Consider the following 27,300-nt stretch of genomic DNA (forward strand, 5'->3'; position numbering starts at 1 on the left):
CAGCTGTCTCATTACCACCAACTTTTGATGTTTTACCATAATTCATATTACTAAAAATTCCGATAGATAGAAATGGTAACAAAAATGAATCTATAGCAATGCTTCTTGTATTCGGTTAATAGATTTTTGATCATGATTCTATTTATTTTATGTACCAAGGAATGGGAAAATTACGGGAAATCGTGGGAAATTGAGATTACAGACGCGTATCTATCAGAGCATCGATGCGGTACAATACAGTATGAATGATAAAAGTGGGTAATCCATCTAATTTCCAATAAGTAAATATAAATTCTATGTCTGCAACAGATGAGATCGAATTTAGTACGTAATGAAAATTAAGGCTAAAATAAAACTGTTGCTACCAGTTTCCCTCCACTCATTCGACACCTTATAAAATAACATAGAAATAGCAGATTTTCCGAAATACTATCACAGTCTACTATATAGTCACGAAGTTCAATACATAGTAAATATGCAAACATTAGCTAGTTACTCACCACTAGGATCCTAACATCGCCTCATTACAGGCAATGCAAAATAGTACCTGCACAGTCTATTGTTTCTAGCACCCTCAAAACTCAAGCTTCGTGACTATATAGTAGACTGTGAATATTATGTCGTTGCATTAGGAAAATAAAAGTACTGTATGAAACTGTTTGAGAATATAACACAAAATTATAGGCCTACACGAGGCGAAAAGTTTAACACAAGTTTCCTAGATAAGTTAATTATTTGTCTATGGTTATGACGTCTCTCATCTAATCACGTGGTGCTCGAGGTTTACATTAAAAAGTTCCTTCCCATTTATTTTGAAAGCATTTGCAGGTTGCACAATGTTTTCATATCTCCCTGCGCCTATTTTGTTATCAATTTATTTCATTCTCTCGGTGTTGCTACTTTCCCAGTCTCCCTTTGTTAATCCTTTTCTCCCTTCAGTTCGATAATCGCTTGTTTTCAGGTAATTTTAGACTTGTCTCATTTCCTTCTTTCTGGTGGATACGATAGTAACTTCTTTTGGTATCCTGTCCTCTTCCATTCCCTGAACATACCCAAGCCACAATGCATCTTATCATCAATAGGTACCTAATCTCATTGTTGTTGTTTAGTCAACTGCCCAAAGACAGGTCTGAATCTCTCAACTGATACCAACATGGCACCACTTATGAGGAAACTAGGCCAGGAGATAATGGAGTAGGATAGCCAGTTCCTTCCCCCTCCATTGCAAACATCACCGATTAGCTACATATTACACTTATCAGACTTCAGAAGCATACAAACAATTGTTTTTCCTCTGATACATACTGTACGTCAAGTGAGATGTACCAATACTGCCTGATAATAGAGATACTGGTCGCATTAACATTTGTTTGGTGGTTTATCGTTAATCTTTGACCCTTCTAAAAAAACTCACCAAAAATTCATTTAATTTAATTATGCTTGTGAAAATAAAATTATGAAATACATACAGAATTGTGCAAATTAACATGCACAAATCTAGATTTCATATAGAAAAACTTTATTAAAGAAAAATCAATTGAGCTTCCAATCACCCCTCGTCATTTTTATACTGACATCAAACTTAGGCCTAATGCATTATAATCAGAGGCATATAAAAAATTCTGGAATTCCTCTCTCCCACTAACAGCCATATCTTTTAAGTTACCTCTTCTTTATATCACACATATTAATACATATAACACGCATGCACACATGGACACACACACATATGCATACATGTGTAATTAAGTTAGGAATTTTGAGGCAAAATTGATAATATAATATGAGATGCCGATTCTGTATCTTCTTGCAGCTCAGTTCTCAGCAAGACTGCGAGATACCATCAATTTTTCAAAATGCCACTTCTATTCATATGATGTAATGAAGAAAGTAGAATATTGTCGCTGCACAACTAAAATCCACTATGTGCTTTTAAACAGATCTTTTGGGAGAAAGACAAACTTATCACGTTTAGTCTTGCTGCAATGAAAACTTGTCTTCTACCTCCATCCCTATTGTACGTATGTAGGGTGACCCATCTGTATTTTGTATTCCAGTTTTCAGTGGTGTTCATGTTACAGTAGTAGCTACATAATTAGAACTGATTTACGATGTATGTCAACATTTCTGAAGTGCAGCGGCACACCACTGCTCGGAGGAATGGCTATCTGTGTCTGTTGTATGCAACTTACTAGCCAAACAGTGGAAGGGATATGAAATCCTGGCTGTAAACAAACTTCAAAACGAGACGACATTAATGGAATAGATTGTACAAATATACATTAAGCGAAATAGACTTAATACTAAAAAAGAATAATAATAGCAGAATAAGTTCAAGAAAGTTCACAGGTTAGACTAAAATATTAGAAAGTGCTACAAAATTATTTTAATCAACAGACATAATACGGTTCGTTCTCTCATCGCAGCTTCAATCCGTCAGAATGCTTCCTATGAGGTTTATGAGGAGGTTGGTTGCGTCTCTTCTGATGGCTCTACTAGACGGGTTGATATCATCATAATTGATCAGCAGATTGATAAGGGTGTCATTCTTGATCCCACAATCCGTTTTGAGATGCATGAGCAACAGCCACAAGAGGTGTGTCGTGAAAAACAAGTCATATATGAGCCTTGTTGTCAGCATCTTGGAGCACAATACCACATTACACATTGGACAGTTTTTGGGCTCATGTTCGGTGCCCGTGGCACGATCCCACGTGAAACTTTAAATCACCTTAAACAATATAAAATTTCTGATGCAACGATTGATGCCATAGGATCTCACGTGTTAAAATCATCCTTAGCTATAATTAGTAATCATTTGTACCCAACAACATTTTTAATGTAAATGATTTCCTACGTTTTCTTATGTTAATGTTTTTTTTCTTTTTCTTTCCAAGTGTCACAAAATTGTTTTGTTTACTTATTATTCTTTATGAATTGATTAGTAGGCCGATCTATCGAACCCTTATTTAGGGCGGCTTTTGTTTCTACAAATTATCATTGAATTGTACTGACAAAGGAAGTGCATACTCTTATCTCACATGTCATATGATTGAGTAAGCATTAATATAGAATGGCAATTCAACTACTGTTTCCATGTACAGGATTTGCCGTTTTTAAGGTAATTCTGCAAACAAGTTTTCACACCCTTATAGTTACCAGTAGAATAGGACAGTAGCGACTCTTGCCATTTTGTTTTGAGTGTGCAGTCGTAATTTTTATAGATTATTAAACATTTAAATAAGCATACCTAAAAATTACTATATTATTGGGTATTAAATATTTCACAAAGCAAAAAACTGATAGTGTAGATGCCTGTATGAAAAGTTTATCAATCCTTCCTTCTTTTTGGCCTTTGTTTAAGATCGGGATGTCTCTCAAGAACTTCTTTTCAATAGACAGCATGGCCAACACACCAAGGCAACCCTCAGACATCGTACAAAATAATCTGTCATTTCGCTTCCACAAATCCAAGAGTTTTCTTCATAAAAACCCACATTAAATTTTCGACTCACTTCCTTTCCATTCAAATTACTACTCTGTACTTTTTTTATTGATTGCGTAGGTCTTCCATTATTGTAATAATCAACTATCCTTCTATAGTTAACACAGAGAAGTTTGCATTTTTCAGTTTCACAACAGTATTCATTTTAGAAACTTATAAAGCACTTCACCACTACCACACAATTATTCATTCTTTCCTCGCTCTTCTGCAGAAGAAAAAAAAACTACTGTACTAAATCTGCATATTCCAGTGTGGTGTGAGGATAACAAAATTAATAAAATTGACATCCCCTCTCAAAACAGCGGACAGGATTGACAACTTTAATTTTATTTAAAAAATAACATGCAAAGATGTTATAAATAAAATCACACAATATACTGTATAATGTCTCAAATTTAAATCAATTAAGTGAACATAATTTGTATAAATATTAAATATTTTATTTCTGGATTGTGTTTTTAAGCAATGGCATGAGTTTTGTTCTGAACTGTTTCTTAGTCAATAGATGGAAGCACTCTGTTTATGTGAGAACATTGATTAGGAAGCTCGCTGGACGTTGACAAGCAAATATGAAATATGTGCGCACAGTAGCAGCTCAGAAATGATGCTTCTGTAAGACTATTTTGTGTACACACGCCTATACTCGTATGCAGATACTCACCATGCAAAGGTGTATACTGGGAATAGAAACCAAAGTAGACAGTTGATGTAGAGTGTGCAGAAACTTAAGTGACCACGTGAAACAACACAGGTTTAAAGAAAGAAAATGTTGACAAATTAAGCAGTAAGAAACAAATACAAAACAAAGTGAAAACAATTTATTACAGAGTGTGCACATGCGCCAGTCTGTATATCCAGCCGCCACCACTGATAGACACCTCATTTTTTTCCATTTGTCTATCTACTGTAGAAATCTGTGAGCGCACTGAGAGAAGGTTTCAACATGAGCTCATTAACAGTTCCTTTGAGAGTGATATTACGTAGTTTTTTTTTGAGATTTTTAACTTTAAGAAATTTACAACCATCAAAAAATACAATGAAAAGCATAATTTAAAGTGTAAAAAGCGTCTTACCTTGCCTCTTAATATAATAGAGACTATGAAGTACACTTCATGTTGTTTTTCGATTAGGATGCAGCTATCAAAATGTCGAGGTATTTTGCAGAAACTTCAACATTTATTAAACCAGCATGTCTCAGATATTGTCTGGCTTTAACTGGCGAAGATTTAAACCAACAAATCCTTTCTGAAGAACAGAGAATTGCATAAAACTGTAAGAAAAAAGTTGCACTTATCAGCATATTATCTTTCTTACAGATAGCCAGGCAGCACATAAATTCCAAAAAATTTAATTAACTACATGCTTGTTTCAACACAAGCTCTCGAAAGCTCAGAGCTGCACTGGATGTTTGGACAACAGTAAATAAAAGACAATGAAGTTGATATATACAGGGTGTTTCAAAAATACCAATGATTTTAAATGGCCCCACAAGTAGAAATCGAGAGGGTTCAGATCAGGTGAGCGTGGAGGCCAAGCAATTGGGCCACCTCTACCTATCCATCGATCAGGAAACCTTTGATCCAAGTATCGGCGAGCCGTACGACTGAAGTGTGCAGGAGCGCCATCATGCAAGAAGTGAATGTGTTGACGATTGATCAGTGGAGTGTCTTCTAAAACATGAGGAGGTATGGTGTTTTCCAGGAAGTTTGTGTACGCCTGCCCCGTAAGTCTGTTTACAAGTACATGGGGTCCAACTAATCGATCACCAATGATACCGGCCCACATGTTGAGGGAGAAGCGCACTGGGTGATGAGATGGAACAGTTGAACATGGGTTTTCATATGCCCATACATGCTGATTGTGGAAATTTGTTATGTCATCTCGTGTGAACTGTGCTTCATCTGTAAATAATACTAAGGCAGGAAAGTTCGGATTTACACCACACTGCTGCAAGAACCACTGACAGAACCTAACTCGTGCAGGGTAATCTGCTGGTGACAGGGCCTGTACACGTTGCAAATGATAAGGATACAATTGATACTCTTTCAACAGTCTCCAGACAGTCGTATGAGGAACATTGACTTGCAACGCTACCCTTCGTGTGCTGATAGAAGGAATCATGTTCACAGCCTCCAGAATCTCCTCCTGTACTTCTGGAGTTGTAGATCTTGGTCGTCCCCTTCCCAAACCAGGAGAGTTAAATTTTCCATACTCGCACAGACGGTAATGGAGATGTACAAATGTCTTCCGATCTGGACATTGTCGCTGTGGGTACCTCTCCTGGTACAAACGAAGAGCCAGCGCAGCATTGCCGTCCGCCTTACCGTACATGAAGTGTATCTCTGCCAGCTCTTGATTTGAAGACATGTCGCACAGTCTAACACCTACACAACACTGAATGTAACCTTTGCCTCGGAATGAACTGTCAGAGTGCCCTCTTAATGTCTCCTTTGACGGCAACGACCTGCGGAAAAAAAAAACGTTCCAGTGAATTTCAATGTTGTGAAGGCCATAACTCGGAAATAAAGCTTTTCCGGACACATGTTGTAATGAACTATTTTGATTGTCTACATGTGGGAAATACATACCTGAAATTATGCCCCGTATTTTTTAAACACCTTGTGTATATATATATATATATATATATGTAAGACCACAACCTATCCGACATAACTGCAGTTAGCAAATAGACCAAGAAGAAACAGCAAATAAGGTGGTGAAACTTTCTTGGGCTACAATTAGGCAAGTTTCTAGTTAAAGGAATTAATAATTTCTTCATTAAACTCGTGATCCTATTGAGAGAGAGAGAGAGAGAGAGAGAGAGAGAGCAAGTTTGAAAAGTTATCAGAATAATTACCGGACATGGGCCTATTCAGTAAACACCTAAAGAATACATAGCTTTTCCAAGATGACGAAAATGATTCTGAATGTGGACTACGTGAACAGTTGGTTGGGACAGATCGCAACTCTGTTTTAAAACTGAGGAAGGCTGAAGGCTGTAAATGAGCACATATCACCATTAAATTGTTGAGGGTTCTGGAAGTTGTATATTATTTACTCTTTTATTGGGTGAACAATATAGAGCAGAACAGGTTTCACAGCTGGCAGGCCGGCTATGCGCGCGAAAGTGAGGGACTCAAGGCCACGCAGGCTTCTGTTCTGCTCTGTATACTGTTCACCCAGTATTTGCCTACTGAACTTCGTAAGTTGTTATAACAGTACTCTCAGTTCCATGATTAAAGAAGCCTGCTCCCACACTGCTTCTACAAAGTTTACAAAGATTGACATGTCATTTAAAGGCGATATCTTGTTACAACTCACAGCTGTGGTCATTTTGTGGCTGTGAAAGCACTGCATTTGCCAGCACTCCACTATTATCTATAGCCGAAATAAATTCAACATTGTAAATTTCACTACTACATTGTACGGGCTATTCCATATGAAATCGATCAGTAAAAAACCTCGCATTTTTTTATACTCTAATTTTTTCCCTATTTATACAAGGTGTTGAGGAGAGTGCATTTTCAAAAATATACTATCGAAAGTCAAACGGTTTTCGTATTGTTGAGCGACAAATTAAGCGTATTTTATAAAAACAAGCCTCTTTCAGCGCTCAGAACTCTGGAACCATTTACTGCAGAACATTGAATGGGAGCTCATTTTGAAGCGACATTTCATAGGTTATGTTAAGAAGTACCGTAATCCTTATTTTTATTGTACACAGAGAGACAGATAATCTGATTTTACTTACTTTTAGGCTTTTTGCTAATTTGTAAAAATGTAAAAAAAATATTGAGAAAAAACCTTGCATTATTAAGAGGGATTCGGCATTGTTTGCCTAGTGGTATGGCAATAAGTTTCGAGGGTATTAAATAGATTATTTTCACACACCTGGACTTGAATGGCGCAGTACTGCACGCACTGGCCGAGAGCTGAAGATAAGCGAGCGTTGGGCGTCATTTTACTCCTGTGTTTATGAAAACTTGTGATAAAGCTAGCCCAGCTATGCCCTACTAGACGAAACATCACATGTTTGTCTCCTGGCTCCAGTCTCGACTACCTACAGTCAGCTGGTTAGTTCACGCACGTACTATTTATTTTCTTTATTTGATATTTTCAATACTTTCTTATCAACATACCATCAGTAAAAAAATACGTGTTTATTTGTACTTTCAATGCGGAATCTACTGTAACTATATATTTTTAAAATATTTTTTCGATGGCAAAGCCGTCTTAATGAGGAAAAATCTAAATTTCTCCATTTCCATAAAAAGTAAGAAAATCTGTTTATATGTCAATATAAACTTTAATTTCTCAGCATCAAAATAAACTATGATTTTGATCATTGGGTGAAAGGGTTTCGGAGCTACAACAGTTCAAAGTTGCTAATTTTATGAAAATACGATAAATTTAAATATTTTTAATTTAAATACTATGAAGTTCTGATGCCTCAAACTTTGCACAAAGCATTGTATCACAGTTCTCTACGTACAAAAAAAATTTCATTGTATTTAGAAATTGTAAGGTCAATTTTCTCTATATTTCGGTCGATTTGAGATAGAATAGCTCGTACAATACCACAACACACAGCTACTAAGACATGCAAAACAAGAGTAATTGAAACAATAACAAGACTCTTCTTTCAAAGATGGAAAATTCCCAGCACATTCTAAGGGGTTCTATGATGGTATTTTTGTTCATAGTTTCACTAATTGGCAGTGGCAAAGCTAAGGTGTAAATACTGGGTAGGCTGAAAAAAATCTACTTACCTTGTATCTATGTTTATCAGCTTTTATATCAACATTTTTTGTGACAAAGACCCCACAAGATGACAATGACACTCATTTTCATCCCCAAACAGAATACAGGTAAAACAATGTAATTTATTTGTCTCAGAGCACCTGATAGCCAAGGATATTTCTTATAACATGACAATTGAGAATTTCTATTTTGTCTCCATTCATTTGCTGAAGTCCGCGTCATGGCGTCGTGGTCTAAGGCATCCTGTCTAGGACTTGCGTTACGGAATGCGTGCTGGTTCGAGTCCTCATGCGGGAAGAAATTTTCTCATGAAATTTCGGTAAGTGTATGGGACCGGTGCCCACCCAGCATCGTGATGCACTTGGGGAGCTAAGATAGGTAGCGAAATCCGGTTGTGAATGCCAGCTATAACGGCTGGGGGGATCATCGTGCTAACCACACGATACCTCCATTCTGGTTGGATGATTGTCCACCTCTGCTTCGACATGTGGGCGTGAGGTCAGCAGCCGGCTGGTCGGTCTAGGCCCTTCACAGGCTGTAGCACCACGGATTATTATTATTAATATTATTATTATTATTATTATTATTATTATTATCATTTGCTCAATAACATCACAGGAAGGCGGAGGATCATGTCTCCAGTCAGGACTGGATGCTGTGGCTGAATCGATACGATGACACCATGCAGTAAATCATGCGCTTGAAGAGTGATTCTAATGGACTTTAACAATCATTCCAACATGAGGAGGTTGCACAATAAGCCTAAGGCTGCAGTGCTTGCCTGCGGGCCCTCCTCTGAGGAAAAAAAATTACGATTCTAATGTTAGTAATTGTAGATGAAGCATGAGCAATCGCATAAATAAATAAAATAAGTATATAAACTGCCTACATCTGAAGGTTTTAAAGTATTCCGTTATACTTTATGATATCTATGCACCACTGCAAACAGATACTATAATGAATAGAGAACATCTACTATAGTGTCAAGGAATAACCAAAATCCAAGGAGATATAACAACACAGCTAATGAAGTACTATTAAGACGCTAATGGAAAATGGAATCCGTTGGGGGCTCTCCGGTAGACTAGAAGATCTAGACTATGCGGATGATATCTATCTCTTAGCTCATTCCTTTAAAGATATGAAAGCCAAACTGCAACAATTGGAAAAGGAAGCACAGAAGGTGGGTCTTCAAATCAATATTAATAAAACCAAGGTACCAACCAACCTACTCTTCTAATTCTAAGCAGCGGCGTAATTGAAAATGTGAAGGAATTCTCATATCTAGGCAGTATAGTCTCCCAGAATGGTGGTACAGATAGCGATGTGAGAGTAAGAATAAAGAAGGCAAGATATGCCTTTGGTTGCTAAAGCCTATATGGAAGAGTGCTGCCTATACAATAAATACTAAACTGAGAATTTTTAACACAAATGTCAAATCCGTGCTATTACATGGCTGTGAAACCTGGAAAATAACTAAAACTATTATCAATCAACTACAAGTTTTTATTAATAGATGTTTGAGAAACATATTAAAAATATTCTGGCCGGTCCAGATATCCAACGAAAACCTATGGTTAAAAACTAAACAAAAACCAGTTGAACTTGAAATTCGGCATAGGAAGTGGGGATGGCTGGGACATACACTTCGCCGACCTCCAGATGACCCCGCCAGGAAGGCATTGGATTGGAATCCGCAGGGCAGCAGAGGAATTGGCAGACTCAAGATAACATGGAAACGAACTGTTCTCACAGAAGCAAAAATAAAACGATGGGGAAGACATGGAGTGAGATTAAGGCGTTGGCCAGGAATAGAGTCAGATGGAGAAGTTTTCTGAGAGCCCTATGTTCCACCTAGGAATGATGGGAATATTGATTGAATGGAAAATGGAAGAAATCCAAAATCCAGAGCATTAGTAAACAATAATTTCATGATATCAACGTCATCATCATCATCTGTATCTGTGACACCATAGTCCATACATAATGATATAAAAAGAAAAATCAATAAATGAGAAGCGAATTGCATGTAGACACCCTTTTCTACAAAATCTAGTCCTCTAGTTAAAATGCAGAGAACACAATGAAGAGATGAATTCAGACTAATTAATAAAACACATTCGTTATTATAAACCCAACGGCCACCAAGGCATGGTGTTATCAAACATGATAATTAGTCTTATCTTTCATACCATATTACTTGCATAAGACGATACTGTACCATTTTTTCTGAATACTTCATCTGTTCATGTTATGTTCCAGACACTTAAAACACACACATACACACAATGAGGGCATACGAAAGTTAAAAACTTTTAATGAAATAAAATTAATTTATTGTCCACAAATTAGATAATTAGGCTATAAAATGTCTTCTTACTTTAATTTTCCTTGAGAGTTCTACATGTAGGCCTATAACAGTTCACAATTTAGTATTTGGTGTTCTGGAAATGGACAAATTTTATATCAAACATTTAATTTTACGAACACAAAGATAGAGGTATCACTTTCAGATTCCCTCCAGCTAAGCTCCAGAATCTTTTATAAAATAACTTTATAGGAATATTATAGTGGTATTAAAACACAAGTATTGTACAATATTATTTTATCCATAACTCACATCTTTCTCAAGTAATACTACAATAAACTTGTGGAACCAAAGCTATGCATCCAAATAACAGATGCTATAATGATGGTTTTCATTCCTTTAAGTCGACAAGAAGATACTACTTCAACATTTACGTCTTTGTAACAAATAATAGTATGCTCAGGTATAAAACAAAGCAATACGCCTATTCTAATCTTGTTTATCCAGTAAAAATCTTGCCCACAAACATAAAAAAGTGGAGAAATGGTTTCCCACTCTGATCATATTTTTGAACTAAGTACATCTGCTTCCTTTCTTCCAAGAAGTCATCATAAAAACACAGCCATCCTCTTGGATTTTTACTCACAAAACCTGTGAAAAATGTGAGCCAATTTTAAAAGTAACTCACATAAATCATAAAAAACTCTATACATCTTAATGGAAGCATTCTTGTTGTCAAATTATTTATTAAACTTCTATTTACTTTCAAACATGAGTGAAGTGCACTATCAGTAGGTTATCACAATTTCATGTAGAATCAACTTTACACGATTGCTTTAACAAGAGTATGTTATTACACTGACCGAATCTTGCAGGGTGACAGCAAATGAAGCAGAAATAACCTTTTATTAATGCATCCCGAGCTGTCATCCTACTTCAGTAACTTATTAAGGTATCTAAGGCCCCTATTTTAAATTGTTAAGTGATGGATAAGCCGAACATAAGATTATGAGAGAGCTGTCACCTTACTAGATATGGTCACACTGGTAAGAGCTCACGATTTAAATAAAATATCTTTGGGTTAGTCATCATCCAGAACTAGGGCCAAACCAAACTTTCCCAAAATCAAGACACTGCAATTATTTATTATATATCGCAGATGAGTTAGGGGTGCGTGAAAGTTTTTACCCTTCTTATGAAAAAATACTGATTTATTTCAATATCATGGGCTTAACCCCACAATCATCAAATAAAGTTTCAGGAATACGTTTATGCAATAATTAATTAGTTTTCATTTAAAATCATAAATACTTTCATTAAATTCTATGCATTTGCCATTATAGAGATACTAAATATGCGTGATCTGAACTTTGTACACATACTATTAAGTAGGGATGGAAGGTCAACGCTCCATGGTTCAGCTTTGAACACCAACATTTTAAATTATCGATTTTTATGTTACTTATCAATAAATACAATTTTAGACAATTTCTTTCACCACGATGCAAATCCAGAATGTTGTGATATAAACTGAGGTACGATCAATAACAACATCGGTTTAAACCCTGGTATCAAAGACAAGGAACAGAAAGGAACATTGAAATTCTTTCTCCAATATGAAGTACTACAAACAAGAACAAAACAGAATACAGGATCCCAGATAATAGCGCAATGCATTAGTTTGCACAGGCTGATAACACTTAATTAACTATTAATTCTTGCATTGTAATTAATTATCTGGATATTACAAACTAAACAGAGATTTATTATTTATATAAATAAAACATAGTATCAGAGGGAAGAAATGAGTGGCAGTAGTAGAGAAAAGAAATATTTTAAAATAGTAATAAAAATAACTTCTACTTAGGGTTTGTACAATTTGTCCCAGAAAGAACGGAACACACAGTACCACTTCGATTAATTTCACATACATAGCATGGACAGGGGAAGCGTAAGCTCTGATTGCACAGAAGCAAGGTTCAGTTACACCGTGCTGAACAATGAATTCATGCACAAAGCCAACATAAAGAATCACAGAAAGGGGATAACTGAAATACAAACACATTATATTTTCACCAAGAGTGACATAATCCTTAATATCTTACACTAAAGGTGTCTTGCTTACAGAATGTATATGGGAATGATGATTTAGAATGCCATTTTGATGAGTTTAAACCACCAGGGTTTTCTCAGCTTTGCCATCATGATACACTCTTTCACGGACAGTCACTCACAAAGGAAGTAACGGAAGAGAGGCAGGAAGCAGAGCAGGAAGCCAAGGGAAATAACTGCATATTGAAGGAACTTCATAAAAGGTAGCTTATGCATACAATAGTACCAAAAAAATCATGCAAGTAAAGCATAACTATTTCAAAAAAACCTTAAAGCTCCTGAATTTTTATAAATATATAGCACTATCGTTTTTAGCAAAGTCTATACACCACTTCCAGCCTTGACTCCCAAATGAGGAACAAGAAATGGGAAGGAAGTTTCCTAGCTTTATATACTGTTTCAAGACATAACAGAACTCAGGTATGGATAGGTCTGTCTATACTAACAAAACAATGCGTGCAAAACAATGAAATGGAAAGGAGAGAAAAACAAACTGAATATAATACAATAAGAAGCCTTTGCCAGAAGTGAAACTGTGTACCCCAGTCGTATGTTCTTTTCTTCCTATTGCTCGGTTTCCTTTACCTCCTCTGTGGTTACTGCAGTCATCATGAGGTCTTGGTTTTGTGCTTACGAGGAAAATTTGGAAACAATTTGCGTTTCTTTCGACGGATCTCTTCATCCACTGTTGAGTTTGAGTCAGTTGAGTAAGTCTCGTCATCCGCTGGTGGCTGATCTCGCGGTGGTGAGCTTGCCACTGAAATCTTCTTAGTTGGGGTTGTTCTTGCTACTGGTGAGCGTGGAGTATCTAGACAGGTTTCTGACTGAGACAACTTCGGTGGAGAAGCCTGAACATACGATAAACATTGAGTAGTAAGTGATATTTCCTGCTTCCAAGAACTACATAACTTGAGGAAAATTTTTGCATAAAACTCACTTTGTGTAGTAAAAGTTAGCAACAAGAACATATGAGCCATTCAAAGCAGAAGCATTGTAAGTAAAAAAATGAGTAATGAGGCTTAAAGTAAACATTCTGTAAAATACAGTGCAAAGTAGCAATTAATATTCAATTTATTTAAACTATTAGTAGTCAGTGAATAGCATGAAGGACATATTAATTGCTACTTTGCGCTGTATTTTACAGAATTTTTACTTTAAACCTCATTACCCAATTTTGACTTACACCACTTCTGCTCTAAATGGCTCATATATGGCATGAAAGAAAGAGAAATCTAGATTGCCCATGAACAGGGCCGAGTTGTTGTTATTCCCCCCCCTCCCTCCAATAACCGTGGTTTGACTCTCTACAGTGGCCAGACAATTGACAGACATTAAAGACCGCTTGCCTCATGTCAGTGTACATTCAAAGTGGGAGATAGCTTGGAGTCTAGGTTGTGATGGCTGCGTGCAAAGCAGGAGAATTGATCTCTTCATCTTCAAGACATTATTTTGACACAAATTGAGAAAAAGAATTTTTGTGCCGAAGTGCAGGGGATCATATTCAATATTTAATCTGTACACAATTTTTGAAAATGAGAGGAATATATATATATGCCCTATTATAATATTTCGAAATACTACGAATTTAAGCATATGGGAGAATATGGAAATGCTCGTGAAGACAATCGAGGAAGACTGATCAAACTTTACAGAGCATAACTGCAGTGAAATGAACATGTCGGAGGCCCTACTTAAGGCTAGTTATGATTTAGCGTATTTAATTAGCTTTATTATTTATTATTTATTTAAATTTAAATATACAGAATACAGAATATAATTACAACTATAGAAATAGAAATAAAATAATACAATCAATATAAAAGAGGAGATACAGTAATATTAACAAAATTTGAGGACCGAATGAGCAGCACAGAAGACACAAGTTTTTTTTTTTTTAACTAAAAATGCTATTATAGTAATATTATAGTACAGTTTTTCCAGTGGAAGCAAAAAGTACAACTCTGATAATTTGCGAATACTGGAAGTTTTTTTTTTTTCTTTTTCAATTTTCAAGTATAATTCCGTACTGTACAATACTTATGAACATAGATATATTTTTGTACAACATTTGAATTGTAAGATCAATGTAATTTTAATGATTTCAAAAAGCGAATATTTATAAACATATTTTCCATATTTCAAATTAATTACCAAAATATTAACAACTAGCCGTACCCGTGTGCTCCGCTGCACCCGTTAGAAATAAATATAAAGTAATTACATAATTAAAATAGGACATTTGATCCAGGGAACATTCGTGTTTGATAGAAGGATAAATCGTTTATTATGTTACTTAATTTAAATTGAATTAAAAAATTAAAATGCGATCATTTTGATTCAGAGACCACTCATTTGGTCATAAAAATTAGGTTAGGAAATACAGGAAACAAATATACAGAATAGCCTATCAAGTTTTCTGTGCATAAGAATCTATTTTAATCTTACCTGTCCTCGATTCGCTCAGAAGTTACTGTGATAACATTATAGCATTATGTCCATCTAGAGAAACTACACTTTCCAATGGTGAAATAATAATTAAATATACAAATCGGTTAATTTAGCTTCCGATATTACTTCATAGAAACGCAGAAACATTATCTGTAGGCTATCTTTCATAGCTTTCGATTGTTGCTGTCCAAGGCCCCTTATAGACGAAGTCATTTGTTTTTTAATTCATTACACGGCCTTAGATGGCAGTTATTTTAATTTTAAAACTCATTTATCTCATTAAATATCAGTCCTATCAAAATTTTGTAAAGAATAAAACTTATCGGAAATCATTTTTAAAGAAACTTTTGTTATGTAAATTTTTGACAAAAATCAATAATAAGCGAGATATTTCGATTTATTTAATTCAGGTCCCCTTATAACCCTCCTTTTAAATAAAGTATTTTGAATGCCATATAGCCTAAAATCTAAGTTACAACGAACTTAATTTATATTCAAATTTTCATATAAATCAGTTCAGCCATTATCGCGTGAAAAGGTAACAAACATACAGACAGACATACAAACAAAAATTTCAAAAATGCGATTTTCGGTTTCAGGGTGGTTAATTATATATGTTAGGACCAATTATTTTTGGAAAATCGAAAATTACCAGAAAAATTTCGGCTACAGATTTATTATTAGTATAGATTTAGAATGTGTTGTTCATTATGTGAGGAGAGAAATAATATATTATGTAATTAACTACTACGATATTTCACAATAAGCATATAATATTAGTTTTCGAGTAAACCACTTGTGTGAATCTATTTAAATATGAATGGACCTATTGTGCAGAGTTCTGAACTTTATGTATAATATCATAAATTGAACGTAAGAATATTGTAACATTTGTAACTATCCCAAGGGCATAGTTCGTACTAGTTTATTTTTATAGGTAGGTATGTGCCTACATCGAACCTGAACCGTAGGGTAGGCAACGACATCACCCGGAAATTGCTCTGCTCACCACAACCCTCTTGTAGTGGCCAATGTCCTAGGGAAGACTGGTCTACAGGGCCATAGATAATTGGGTTTCAGTATAAAACTGAATTAAGTAGGAATGAGACTGATTTATAAAGGACACAATTATTATTATTATTATTATTATTATTATTATTTAGAAGCATCTTTAATGTGCCATGAATATTGCAAATGTAATGTCATGTTTAAGATTATTGCTAATTAAGACTGTGTATGAGTGTCTGACATTACATGGTAAAAAAAATTATCACGAAATTACCGTCACATTTTCTACCATAAATATGATTTTTTCGTGTTTTTCTTTCATTCTTTTTTTTTTTTTTTTTTTTTACATATTAAACATTTTTTAGGAAAAAAAAAAACCCCTATCCCTTCCCATGAACAAAGAGTCTGACACTTAAATCTAAGGTCGAACAAATTATGTGACTTAAAAACCCAGAAAGAAAGGAAGAAAAGATCAAAAGACTTGGAAGAGGAAAAATGGAAAGGGGAAGAGACAGCAAATGACAAAAAGACAACAGTGAAGATTAGTAGCAGAAATGAGGAAGAATATCTTACGTAATAAAGTCAATAATATACGTATAATACAACACAATGTCACTTACATCTCTCTCGACGACCATCATATTAGTATCATGACTGTAAGATCGGACCATCTGCTGTTGTGACTGTTGTTGCTGCTGCTGTTGTTGTTGGTGGTGTTGGTGTGATTGATAGTGTGACTGATGGTGTGGATGATGTTGAGATTTTGGTCCATTTTCTTCTCCCCAGCTGTAAAAATATATTTATAATTCATTCTTCTTTTCTTATTTTATTTGATACAACATCTTTCTGTCACACAGCAATCAGAATATATATATATAATGATGTATGTGCATTTTAACGAAAGTGAACACTCAACATATGGCTAACTTTCTAAGTGACATTTATTAACTAATGGTTTTGCACTATAGCCGCATGAATTAGTTCATCGTGCCTTAGACTAATACGGAATAAGTGCTGGTTTGAGTCCTTATGAGGGAAGAAATTTCCTTATGAAATTTTGGCCAACATATGGACTGGTGTCCATCTATCATTGTGATGAATGTAGGGTGCTACAGTCAGACCAGAATCCAGTTTTGAAAGCCATCTACAATGGCTGGGTAGATCATTGTGCCAACCATACTCCCATATTAGTTGGATGATCGTTCACTTCTACTCAGACGTGTAGACGTAGGCCTTGGCTCTAAGGGTTGTCTAGCACCACGGATTTATTTTATTTATTTATTAACTACACATGTTTCTAGAATTATAAAAAAAGTGGGGTTCAGCACTATCCTCATACAGATTTGATAGTGAAGCAAGCAGACACTTCATATTCTAACACATCTCAATATTATCTTGCCAAAACTACTTAAGGCATCATGTTTCTCCTGTACTTTCTACAATGTAACTGATGAAGAATTCAAAACTATTTCTCTCGGTAAGACAGTGATATTTCAATACTTTTAAACAGATACTGATTATAATCTGCAAGGGACAAAAGTCAGAAACAATATAATTAGACAATAAATATCCAAAATTTTCTTATGTGGGCAATTCCACGAGAAAGTGGATAAGCACATGAAAATTTAAAATACATACAATCTCTATGTAAAATATACCAAATTGTAGGTAAATGTATGTAGTCACATGTTCACAGGTGGGATTAACAATTATTTATCAGCTTTTTGTATTTTTCACGAAAATGTTCACCCATGTCACTAGTAGCCTGTTTCCTCATTGCATACATATATGTATTTTAATAGGTATGAACATCTCAAAATCTGTGCTTCATGGCTGGCCATGATAATATCTTTGAAAAATATTGGAGTGCAAGAGGTCAAATGACTTTATTGTCAAACACCTGGCATTAGAAAACAACATTTTAATAGATGTTCATTACATAAGAATTGACAGAAAATGTTTATTTTTTTGTTTATGGGTGGAATTCATAGTCGTCACTTATAAATGAGTGAACCCTTAAGTGGTTACTTATACTCATTTCTAATTCATAGTTGTCCCTCATTCACATAATGAGTGATTACTTAAGTGAGCTGATCTGTACCCTTAAGTGACCGCTCATTTTCAAAATGGATACTGAGAATGATTTTGAGGATTTTGTGGAGTCTGTTGAACGAAATGAGGAAAATATACGTGTCCCAAAAAGGTATATTAGAGACATGGAGAATCCTCTGGAAATGTATAGTGAACTGAAATTTAAGAAGCGATATCGTTTTCAGATCAATTCGAAGTTGTTTCTCTAGCCAAATTGATCGTTATTTATTTATTTTCTTGCTTGCTCACATGCTTGCTTGCTTATTTATTTATTTATTTAACAGGGCAAAGCCCCAATTAAATAGACAGTATAGATATTTGTTAAAAAAACATAGAATTACAATTAACATGAAAGGAAGAGATAAAGCAGATACAAGTGTAATTACAAATTAAAAAAAAAAAAAAAACAAGTAGATACTACCTAAATAAAAGACACAGATCTAGATATAAATGAAAAATACTAAATAAAAATAAATTAAAAGGGGTTAAGTATAGGTATCATAGCCAAAAATGTAAAATGTAGCTATAATTGGCAAATTATAGAGTAAATATAACACTATGTTAATAAATTCAATATACAGTATTATATAGTAGGCCTAATAGGCTTAATTAATTTATTTAAGAAATTCACTACTACAGAACATGTGTTCCAATTAGTAGGATATCTGATTATAACTATAACTAACATGCAATTAGAATTTAAAACATCATGAAACTATTGCTGTATATAACTTATTCAGTACAATAATATTGATAACTCGTTATTATAGCAACTCCACATGTAGAGCTGCTTTCGATTAGTTCAATGAGAGTCAGCTTTTGTTATGACGTCATGTCCGGCAGCTGTAAGTGAGCACTCATTACGTGAAAATAAGTGTTGTCTATGAATTCGGAATTGACTTAAGGGTTCCCTTATTATAAGCAAACACTTATTACTTAAGGGTTCACTCATTTTTTAAGTGACGACTATGAATTCCACCCTTAGACATTAAAGAGATTAGAAAAGAATAACGTATTTTTTTCACTGCAGAACATATATTTTATATTATGACTTTTCGATAAGATGCTGTGTGAAAAGTAATTCTGTTACCAAAAATATGTTTTTTCTCTTTATTAGCTTAACAAGAAAAGTAAGAATAATGAACTGCAGGATTTTCTAATAATATTATGGGACAAACGTGTAGGATTTTTATTAGAATTTTATTTTTATTTTTTATTAGGTTAATGGTAGTAACAGAATTACAGTCAACAGTAACGGAATTACAAATCATAATAACAGAATTACATCAGGCTTCTCAAAACTTTCTCATGAATCAAATCCACAGAGAAAACATTACATGAGGTTCTCAAATCTTTCTCCTTATTCAAATCCATAGACAACACATTTTTCTTACATGATTACCATGCTCTTTATTTTCCAAGTTGGCAGCATTCCTTAATATTCAAATTCATTAGGCTTTATTAATGTAGTTCTTGTCTCTCATGGGATCACATATTATCTTGATGGTATCTTGCAGATAGTTACAACAAATGTGTAATTTTTAGATCTTGCTTTGAGTGAAGACATTGCAATATAAGAATCATTTCAATTACAGGTAAGTTAACAAATTGCAGGCCTGAATAGGATAATTTCAACTTCATGCAAAGAAACTTATGTGTCTCTTTCATGCTCATGTTCTTTAAAGATTGATGTTAAAAATGCCTCTAACACCAAAAGAAAAAATGAGAGTTTACAGGGAAAAGCTTAAAAGAGACAAAGAGAAATATAATAAAGCAAAACAAAGAGACAGAATTCGGAAAAGATTCGTATAGAGAAAATGTTTCAAAAAGAGAAAATAAAAATGAATGAATGAACAAATAAGTACAAACGGATAATTTTTTTATTATAATCTTATTTTGAATCCTTTTGAGAAGATTAACTCCATATGTAGATGAAATTATTGGGGATCATCAGTGTGGTTTTAGCCGTAATAGATCGACTATTGATCAGATTTTTTGTATTCGACAGATATTGGAGAAAAAATGGGAGTATAAGGGTACAGTACATCAGTTATTCATAGATTTCAAAAAGGCGTATGACTCGGTTAAGAAAGAAGTTTTATATAATATTCTTACTGAATTTGGTACTCCCAAGAAACTAGTTCGATTAATTAAAATGTGTCTTAGTGAAACTTACAGCAGAGTCCGTATAGGCCAGTTTCTATCTGATGCTTTTCCAATTCACTGCGGGCTAAAGCAGGGAGATGCACTATCACTTTTACTTTTTAACTTCGCTCTAGAATATGCCATTAGGAAAGTTCAGGATAATAGACAGGGTTTGGAGTTGAATGGGTTACATCAGCTTCTTGTCTATGTGGATGACGTGAATATGCTAGGAGAAAATCCACAAACGATTAGGGAAAACGCAGAAATTCTAGTTGAAGCAAGTAAAGCGATAGGGTTGGAAGTAAATCTCGAAAAGACTAAGTATATGATTATGTCTCGTGACCAGAATATTGTACGAAATAGAAATATAAAAATTGGAGATTTATCTTTCGAAGAGGTGGAAAAATTCAAATATCTTGAAGCAACAGTAACAAATATAAATGATATTCGGGAGGAAATTAAACGCAGAATAAATATGGGAAATGCATGTTATTATTCAGTTGAGAAGATTTTGTCATCTAGTCTTCTGTCAAAAAATCTGAAAGTTAGAATTTATAAAACAGTTATATTACCGGTTGTTCTGTATGGTTGTGAAACTTGGACTCTCACTTTGAGAGAGGAACAGAGATTAAGGATGTTTGAGAATAAGGTTCTTAGGAAAATATTTGGGGCTAAGAGGGATGAAGTTACATGAGAATGGAGAAAGTTACACAACGCAGAGCTGCACGCATTGTATTCTTCACCTGACATAATTAGGAACATAAAATCCAGACGTTTGAGATGGGCAGGACATGTAGCACGTATGGGCGAATCCAGAAATGCATATAGAGTGTTAGTTGGGAGGCCAGAGGGAAAAAGACCTTTGGGGAGGCCGAGACGTAGATGGGAAGACAATATTAAAATGGATTTGAGGGAGGTGGGATATGATGGTAGAGACTGGATTAATCTTGCTCAGGATAGGGACCAATGGCGGGCTTATGTGAGGGCGGCAATGAACCTCCGGGTTCCATAAAAGCCAGTAAGTAAGTAAGTAAGTAAGTAATCTTATTTTGGTGAATAGAGTACAGAATTTTATTTACAAGTTTATTTTACTTAATTTGTTGAATCAATGCCTGAATTCTTTATCAGTTTATTTTGAGCTTCCATTTACTTATTTTCTGTTTAAACATTTGCACATTTTGCAGGCTAATCAATGGGATCATAGTAAGAATTCAAGAAAACAAATTATTAATGTAGTAAACATATTCCTTAACTTCCAAAGATTTCCTTTTCCCTTTTTTGTGCTTCTCATATATTGGTAATTCACTTCATGATTTTCGAACTGCACTAGCCACTCAAAGTCAGTGAGACTGTGTATTAATTGAACAATATATTATGGAATTAGGACGACAGCAAGAATTTCATCAGCTGACTAAGTTACAAAAATTAATTATACATAATAATTTGTGAGTGTTGAACATACCTATCTCCAACAGTAAAGTGAACATTACTGCTCACACTGTGAGTTTCTGCAGGGAACTCATCATCCAGTTCTGGTTTGCCCGTTTCACTGCCTGACGAGTCTGCTCCTTCTTTCCACTGCAGGCTCTCCAGGCATCCTGAAACACAACAGATGCTATACCACTCACAAAAAACAATTTCTCTTTCATATCTTATGCTAATCCATTCTTCGAAACTGCTCTTATTCTAACACAGAAATATTAAACTAAGCAACTCTAACTCAAGCAGGTAAATGCTGTTACTATTTATAACATATAAGCTTCATGCTGTTATTTTACTCGCATTCCAGCAAAACAAGCTCAAATATGTACTACGTACTATCGTCATAGTCTTATACATTAACATATTACAAGTAAATTAGTTTACAGACGTCTTGGAAATTCACATTAAATTTATTTCCAATGAAATTTATAAATTATTTAAAATAACTTATTTTTAATAAGATTATATTGAAGCTAAGAATTTCTTTATGAGTTAGGGAATAAACCGAGATATTACAAAACTCTGATCTGAAACATTACAGATCAACCTTAAAATCATATATTATAACGAGAAAGAAAGAAAGAAAGAAATAAAGAGGAAATTCTACATAGTCTGTTTCTCCCAAAATAATTCGTAGACCTAAACAATATGTAGACAATTTTATCAGGAAAGACTAGCAGTGGCAAAGATGAAACAAAATGAAAAAGACTCATAGATATTCACTATAAAATGAATTTGGGTATTCCAGAAGAATTATATATATATATAAAAAGATCTAGAATTTATTCAAAATTACAGACTGAATTGGAAACTTCATGTCAACAGGATGGATAACGACAGAATTTCAAAATAACTTTTTAATATATATTTCGAAAGTTAAGAGAAGTTCGTAATGTCCCAAAAATCGATGGTCTGAAATAGTAACAGGACACGAGGGTGGTAGTAATAATGGTGAGGCATAAAAAGTTGTCAAAATTTCACACTGTTGGGGTACTGTTTATTGTGACCTGCCACAACTCTCATAATGATTACTTGTTATGACACAGTATGGCATATCCACTTTAAACTTTACTGGGAAAATGAAAGAATAACGATTATTGTAAACATGTTATTTCCATTTAAGCATATTCAATAACTTCCTATATATGAAGAAAAGAGTACAAAGTTTCTGAAGACACTCCAAACACCTCATACATATTTGAAGGGGACTCAAGGTTATATCAAAGATGTTATCTTGTTTACGTTCTTGAAATATTTAATTCCAAAGTCTATATTGTTTCACTAGTACAGCATATTACCGTTACTTACATTCAACATGAAATGTAAGCAAGAAACTTTTAAGGCAGTAATTCACTGTAACTACGTGAAGCAGCCACATGAGAGGTAATCATTACAGCCTCCATTTTGTATGTACTTAAATTCATTTTATAAAAAAAATAATTTAAAATTCTGCATCCAAAATTAAATCAGACACTTCTTTAATAACGAATATAAATTTATACACTATCATTGCAGGTTTATTTCTACTCTAACTAATAATGTAACCAAACAGAAGAAGAAAGCCCAGAAATGTGGAGCAATACATTAACACAAAAGTGACATTAAAATAATGGAAAAAGCAACATATTCAACTGGTAAAATAAAATAAGTAAAAGACAACGTGGTAAGATATTAATGACCTTTAAATTAACACAATGCAAGGAAACATACATATTCTGCATTTTTAATCACTTTTCTATTATCGACAGAAAGCAATTGAAATCTGACATCAAAAGCACACTCCTTTTAGATAAAATCAGTTTCTTGCTCAAATATACCAGTTGTAAGAATGTTAAATACTGTTTAGTCTTTTTCTAACCAATGTGTTTATAATTTCTCTGCATCTAATATGCTTATATTATTATTTAAAGAATACTTTTAGGTACAGTTCCAGAAAAAAGAAATGGGTTGCCTAATTTTACTAAGTTCCAGATACAACGCATTGCACATGTGCAGTAAACAAGAACGTCTGTATATATGCCACTTGTAGACAGTCTTGCGAAACTTGCTGCCTACATACAGGAGGACATTAAGACTTGGACCATTGCTTTTTTTCTGGTACTGTACATACCGGTATTAAATTATAATTGTTAATAAATAATTGATTAAATGGCGATCTTACTCGTGTTAATTGTGTAAGCATGTGCGGCTTACACAATTAACACGAGTAAGATCGCCATTTAATCAATTATTTATATTCAAGTGTTAAAAGTAGTGTACGAAAGATTCAACATGGATAATTGTTACTAATGGGGAACAAATGTTTTAATCATTCTGGATAGAATATAAAAATACACTGAGTACGGACAGAGTTCGTGTGTGTGTTAAGTTTTCTGCATATAATCCACTTCAGGTATAAATTTCTTCTGTAGCAGACGAATTCTGCCGTCTTAAAATCTCTGATAAATGTAGATGGGAGAATACAAAGTAACACTTTCTATGCATATGTTTATATAATTACATAACAGATTGGATAGCCTAACACGGAATTGTTCACGATAATGATGACATGTTTATATACATATGATCACAGACAAGATAAAAATGTCAGATGAACTTCACGTCCAAAGATTTCACAATGTAGTAGGCGTATCTCAACATAAAATTTAAGGTGAAAAGAAACACAAAACAATGTGGATATCATTACTCTTTATAATTATTGATTTACAACTGCTTGTACAATGTCGTATTATTTTTAAATACAGCCTATGTAGAAGTAGAGGCCTATATTGGGCATATCCCTAGGGTTTTAGATAGGGTGCAGCATACATGGGCACAATTTTCGGTTACGTGAGGCACTCTATTTCAAATAGCTTATTTACTAGGAGAAGAGACTGCAGAGTAGGATGGGAAATATAAACTGCTGTGACCTGCGTCACCTTATCGTAATCGCTAAGGCGGTCAGTGGCGAATTATTAGGAAAGCATTTGGTTAACGTGAGAGACTCGGAAACTTTTATTCAATATGGCAAATTAATTCGGCAGCTTCAATCATAAACTTCTTTACTATTTCTCCATCATTGAATTGATTTAAATTCACAGGCGAGAAATTGCGCAACTAGCCAATAATATTCCATCACGTTGTCTACATTTATTTTCTTGAATATTGTGGCGTTTCTCAAGATTACTTAATAGATTCAGAAAATCATATTTCGTTTTCTACGCACATTTGATATATTTTTTTATAAATTTCTTTTGGAAATAATATGTACAAACAACATTTAATTCCTCGTAACTTTTAATGCAGTGTGTTTAAGGCATAATGTCGTATTTAGTATACTATGCAAATGTTAAGATTATAAATTTTCTTCGGAATAGTACGAAAAATAACATTTAATTTGTCTTACCTTCTAATTCAGCATGTTCTTTATGACATAAGGAGTAATGTCTTGTATATTAAATTTATTAATGCCTAATAGGATTTTCGAGCATAACATACATTGTATGTTCTCCTCTTCTAAACAGCAAAAAAACTCTTCCTCCCATTTCTCAAGAAATAATCATTTTCTAACGCGTACACAATGCTTTGATAATGCCATTATGCCACCACTGATATTGCTTATGAAACTGATAGAGAACCTGCCGACGCCTAGAGCTACATGAGGGAGGAACGGGAACTGTGAAGATGATGTCACTCAGAGCGATAAGCTCTGTGAAGGTCAGTGCGGCACAAATTCTCAAGTGAGGCATGATGCCCATGTATGGGGTACAGTATGATATGAATTACATTTGCAGTGTGGAACAACCCCACATGCACTCAGAGCCATTCGCAAGGACCTAGCTACCCCAAATCTTGAGATGGGTTAGAAATAGCCAGTTAATTTTGTGTAGAGACTCTCATTCTGGGATAGAGTTCCTTTAAGTGCTGAAAATCTAAGACACTGATCTCTGTGCTTTCCCTCCTGAAGGAAATCACACTAAGCATTTATTGTCCTTAAATATCCATCATCCTGGAAAAAGTCTGAACTCAGAAGCTTCATATCGAATGACAACTATGGTAGTCACTAGATCATCGAGGGATATTTGCAGATGGGGGATCCCATCACGTATGATGGGGTGGCCTAAATACCAATAGAAATAAGAATCTGTGGGGCAAGACGGAATCCAGTTCCTCCGAGTTCAATTTCCACTGCCCTACTAGGAACAAAAGATGCTAGATTTGTAGCTAGACATGCCACATCTTTAGTAATAGTACAGGACAATAGATTCACACAAATATTTACAATTATTATTCAGTCACTGAATGATACATAGATTTGAAAATATTGAATAGATTACATTAGATAGTGATCAGTGTCATAAATGAATACAGATCAGTCAGAGACCTAAACAAACAATTTAAATTCACTCCACATGAACAAATGTTCAAGACTTTTCAAAAACAATTTATGTGTTTAACATGTAGAACTATCTAATTCAGATTGTGGTTGCAATTTTGTTCAAATTTTTTGGATTTGCAAATACCTTCACATAAATGAAAATTTCGTACATGTGATTTTTGAGAAGTTTCGGAATAAATTATTTCTATAAGCTATGAGGAAGCTGTCCCTGTTACACAATTTCTTGTCCCAATGAATAATCTGAATACACGAATTGGAGCTGCAATTGCCAGAGGTATACAGTGATTTTCTGACTACAATTTTATTAAAGTAATGCAAGGAAGAGAAAAAAGTACTTCAAAAAACATGAATTTAGAATCATAGCATAATGATCTGCGCTGCTGATGATTGAACAATGGAAAACAAATAAATAGCAAAATTAAATATTGGTTTAGACAAAAGGTTATTACAAACACACAAATAATCTAAAAATATTTCATTAAATTAATGTAGTTATGAATTTCTTTTATGTCTAACAAGCAGTATTTTAAGGCCATAAAATTATCAAAATAATTTTCAAAACATAATATGTTGTTGTTGTTTTCTAATGCCAGGCGGTTGACAATAAAGTCATTTGACCTCTTGCACTCCAATATTTTTCAAAGATATTATCATGACCAGCCACTGAAGCACAGATTTTGAGGTGTTCCGAATCCATTTCTTGGTTTGAGTTGCACAATGGACAGTTAGGGGACTGATATATTCCAATTCTATGCAGGTGTTTGGCCAAACAATCATGACCTGTTGCCAATCTAAATGCAGCTACAGACGATTTTCGTGGTAAATCGGGAATTAACTGTGGATTTTGATGAAACATAATATGTTTATAATGTGAAAGGTAAAGTCAAAACTAGTTCTATTCACAAGTGGTGCATAAGAATTCTGGAATATTCAATAAAAGTCTGTCATCATATACTTGAACAGAAAAAAACATTAAAATGCCTTTTGAAGGGACAATACAGTAGTGGCTCATCATTATCAGGTAATATTCTTTACACATCTTGATTACACACTTTTAATACT

At 34.2% G+C, this 27,300-nt stretch overlaps 1 protein-coding gene and 1 long non-coding RNA gene across 4 annotated transcripts in view; one reads left to right on the forward strand and one right to left on the reverse strand.

Annotated features, from left to right (window-relative positions):
- Positions 1-10,579: 10,579 nt before the first annotated feature.
- The window catches only part of Stim (stromal interaction molecule), an 80,533-nt gene continuing 63,812 nt past the window's right edge, over positions 10,580-27,300 (reverse strand). For 2 of the 3 annotated variants that reach the window (XM_069823329.1, XM_069823327.1), the window contains 3 exons: positions 21,841-21,976; positions 16,763-16,928; positions 10,580-13,534 (listed from right to left, as the gene is read on the reverse strand). In XM_069823329.1, coding sequence (XP_069679430.1) covers positions 13,295-13,534; positions 16,763-16,928; positions 21,841-21,976 — 542 coding nt within the window. In that variant the 3' untranslated portion in view covers positions 10,580-13,294. The remainder of the gene's footprint in view (positions 13,535-16,762; positions 16,929-21,840; positions 21,977-27,300) is intronic. The other variant, XM_069823328.1, reaches the window with a different exon arrangement.
- Positions 23,115-24,210, forward strand: LOC138697809 (uncharacterized). Its single transcript, XR_011331618.1, has 2 exons — positions 23,115-23,243; positions 23,376-24,210. It is a non-coding gene; the product is annotated as an uncharacterized lncRNA (long non-coding RNA).

This window comes from Periplaneta americana, chromosome 4 (genome assembly GCF_040183065.1).
Source record: "Periplaneta americana isolate PAMFEO1 chromosome 4, P.americana_PAMFEO1_priV1, whole genome shotgun sequence".
NCBI lineage: Eukaryota > Metazoa > Arthropoda > Insecta > Blattodea > Blattidae > Periplaneta > Periplaneta americana.